At 44.9% G+C, this 3,078-nt stretch overlaps 1 protein-coding gene across 1 annotated transcript; it reads right to left on the reverse strand.

The window, feature by feature from the left end:
* Positions 1-990: 990 nt before the first annotated feature.
* LOC138878436 (uncharacterized) lies at positions 991-2,592 on the reverse strand. The gene has a single exon (XM_070158115.1). The coding sequence runs from the start codon at positions 2,590-2,592 to the stop codon at positions 991-993; it is 1,602 nt and encodes a 533-aa protein (XP_070014216.1).
* Positions 2,593-3,078: the final 486 nt, after the last annotated feature.

The following is a 3,078-nucleotide window of genomic DNA, read 5'->3' on the forward strand; positions in this document are numbered from 1 at the left end:
AGTTGAGAGAGGGCAGATATCTACTCCAGAACTGCCATCCAGCATGACCATCTTCACATAGTACCCCTCACATTTAACTGTTAGGTGGAGGGCTTTGTTGTGGGTGGCCCCCTCCGGGGGCAGGTCATTTTTGCTAAAGGAGATCTGATTGATTGTGAAGAATCTTTCTGCCATCCTCTCCAATTGTTCCACAGTAGTTTCAATCGGAACGTAAGCTTTATTGAGGGTTTTGATCAACACTTTCTGATGTTCAGTTGAATTCATTAATAGCGACAATAAAGAGACCTGAGCAGGAGACTTTCGGAGTTGGTCAATTATCTCGTAGTCCGCAGTTTTCATTTTCCTGAAGAACTTTTCTGCTTCTTCGGCACTAATTGGCTTCTTGAGTGGGAAATGCTTCTTCGTGGCATTATTCACTTCCTCCAGATTGAGGTATTTCTCAGCCGGGTTAGTTTCATTTACTTCTCCCGGGACTTCTTTTCCTTTGTAGGTTACTACCGCCTCGTTATAATTCCATGAGATGGCAATAGGATCTGTCATGGGCCTCTGCGGTGCGCGGCCAATAACCACGGGCTCATTCAGCCTTGGTGAAATTATTGGCCCTTGTACCACATAGGTCCCTTTTGGCACATACATTTTAGATCCTTTGTTCAGCTCAAACCTTCTTGGAGGGCTCAATGTCACTTGTCCTTTCCTAGGACCCCGGGGCACATAAAGGATGGCATCTTTCGAGGGTACTACCTCAGTTTTGGTTTCCACTATTTTTTCTGTGTTTTGAGGGGTGTGTTTACTCTTCTTCTCCCCTTTTTCTTGCTTTGCATCAGCCTTTGGCTTTTTCTCGACGTCAGCGATTGCAATGATGGCTTTCAAGGTAGGATCAAACTCTTTATCTTCACATATCATTCCAATAACCGGTCCATTGTTGTGAGCCGGTAACGGGTTGTTGGTCACATTAGGAATGTCTTCATCCTTTAACACTATCCGCTTTTGTTATATGAGATTTTCAACAACCCTTTTCAAAGTCCAACAGCTCTCAGTGTCATGCCATTCCACCCCAGAATGATAGGCACATTGGGCGCCAGGTTGGTAAGAGAGTGACTCTAGGTTTTGCCTATTTGGGGGTACGGGTTGTAACAAACCTATTTGGACTAATTTAGGGAAAAGGCTAGAATATGACTCACCAATAGGTGTGAAGTTCGTCTTCCTGGGCGGCTCCCGAGCACGGGCATTGTAGGGGAAATTATTTTGTGGAGGTCGGGGATTATACTGAGCTTGGTGAGGAAGTTGATTTCTGGGAAATTGAGCTCGGTTTTGGTGAAATTGTTGTTGTGGCCTAGCGTATGGTTGTGCATTCATCACTGCGTATGGCTGAAGATCCATAGCATAGGCCGCATCTTGATGGGGGTAGTAGTGTTGTGGGGTTCTTTTAGAGAAATGAAGTCTGGCCAAACGGAGTTTTCTTACACTCGAAGTTGCCATTGCTACTTCTTCCTTCTTCTTTCGGTTTGCTACTCCTCCAGACCCGCCTTGGATTGCTTGGGAGGTAGCCCTTATAGCAGACTGACTCAATATTCGTCCTGTTTTCAACCCATTCTCAACCATTTCACTGATTTTGATGGCATCGGCAAACGGCTTTCCTATTGCAGACATCATGTTTTGATAATAATCAGCCTCTTGGGCTTGAAGGAAGACACTGGCCATTCCTATTTCGTTCATTGGAGGCTTGACTCTGGCCGCTTGTTCGCGCCATTTGACAGCATACTCTCGAAAGCTCTCCGAGGACTTCTTCTTTAGATTTGATAATGAATTCCTGTCAGGGGCAATGTCGATGTTATATTGAAACTGCCTGACAAAATCCCGAGCCAAGTCATCCCAGATATGCCAAAGAGATATATTCTGCTCCATATACCATTCAGAAGCAATGCCGACCAAAGTCTCTCCAAAGTAAGCCATAAGAAGCTCTTCTTTTCCGCCCGCTCCCCGCAACTGGTTGCAGTAACTTTTGAGGTGGGCAATGGGATCCCCATGCCTGTCATATTTTTCAAACTTTGGGGTTTTGAAACCCAAAGGTAGATGTGCGTGCGGGAACATGCACAAGTCAGCGTAAGATACACTCTTTTGCCCACTCAGACCCTGTATATTTTTGAGACTTTGCTCCATGCTTCTCATCTTTCTGGTAATTTCCTCTTGTTTAGGTGTTTTTTCGGCTTTTTCCTGCCCTGCGGTAAACTCGTATCGGGGCGGCTGAGGGTAAGCATTGGTAGTAAACTGGGTAGGTTCCAGTGGGAAAGATGGTGCTTGAAATGTGAAGGAAGATGAATCGAAGTTAGGCATGGGTAAAGCAGGTTGTGCCATAGCTGAACAAGTTGGAGCGGTGAATATGTTTGAAGCTGCACCTGAAGCTAACACCTGGGGGCGAGACTCAGAAGGTGTTCCAGCATAGTGGGCTGAAATTGTAGGATATCCCAGTGGGGTATTTGGATAACTCATGGGGATGTTGGAGGACCCACTTGTCCTGGGAAAAAGCTCAGGGAATCCAGGTATCGCACTTGGTGGTTCTTTTCCATTGGCCCAGGCATCCCACATTTCCATCATGCGGAGATGCAGAATTCTATTTTCCTCAACAGTTGCTGACTCAGAAGTTGGGATGGTCGAGATCGGACTATCCTCTGGAATAGGAACTGTTGGCAGAGGAATTTCCGAAGACATTTCAATGCTTCCTTTTGACCTTGTGAAGTATGAATGTGAAGCCAGACTACCACAAAACCAACCACCTTACTATAGAACCTAACTAACAGTAAACAACAAACCGGTCAGTTTGAAGCAATTAACACATAGGTAATCGCATGTTGGGGTGTGATGCACCTATACAGTTAAATGTGTTTCTACATGTTTCACAACGGTTGCATGTTTCATCCCGGCTCTGCTTATTTTCCCCAAAAAAAATTTCTTTCCACTTTTGGCTTTTGTACTTCTCCTCTTATTCCTATTTTCCACTCTTTTCTTTCCTCTCTTTCCTTGCTTTTTTTCGTTTTTCTTTTGGTTTTTCTTTGGCTCTCTTTTTCACATCCCTCTCTT

This window comes from Nicotiana sylvestris, chromosome 9 (genome assembly GCF_000393655.2).
Source record: "Nicotiana sylvestris chromosome 9, ASM39365v2, whole genome shotgun sequence".
Lineage (NCBI taxonomy): Eukaryota > Viridiplantae > Streptophyta > Magnoliopsida > Solanales > Solanaceae > Nicotiana > Nicotiana sylvestris.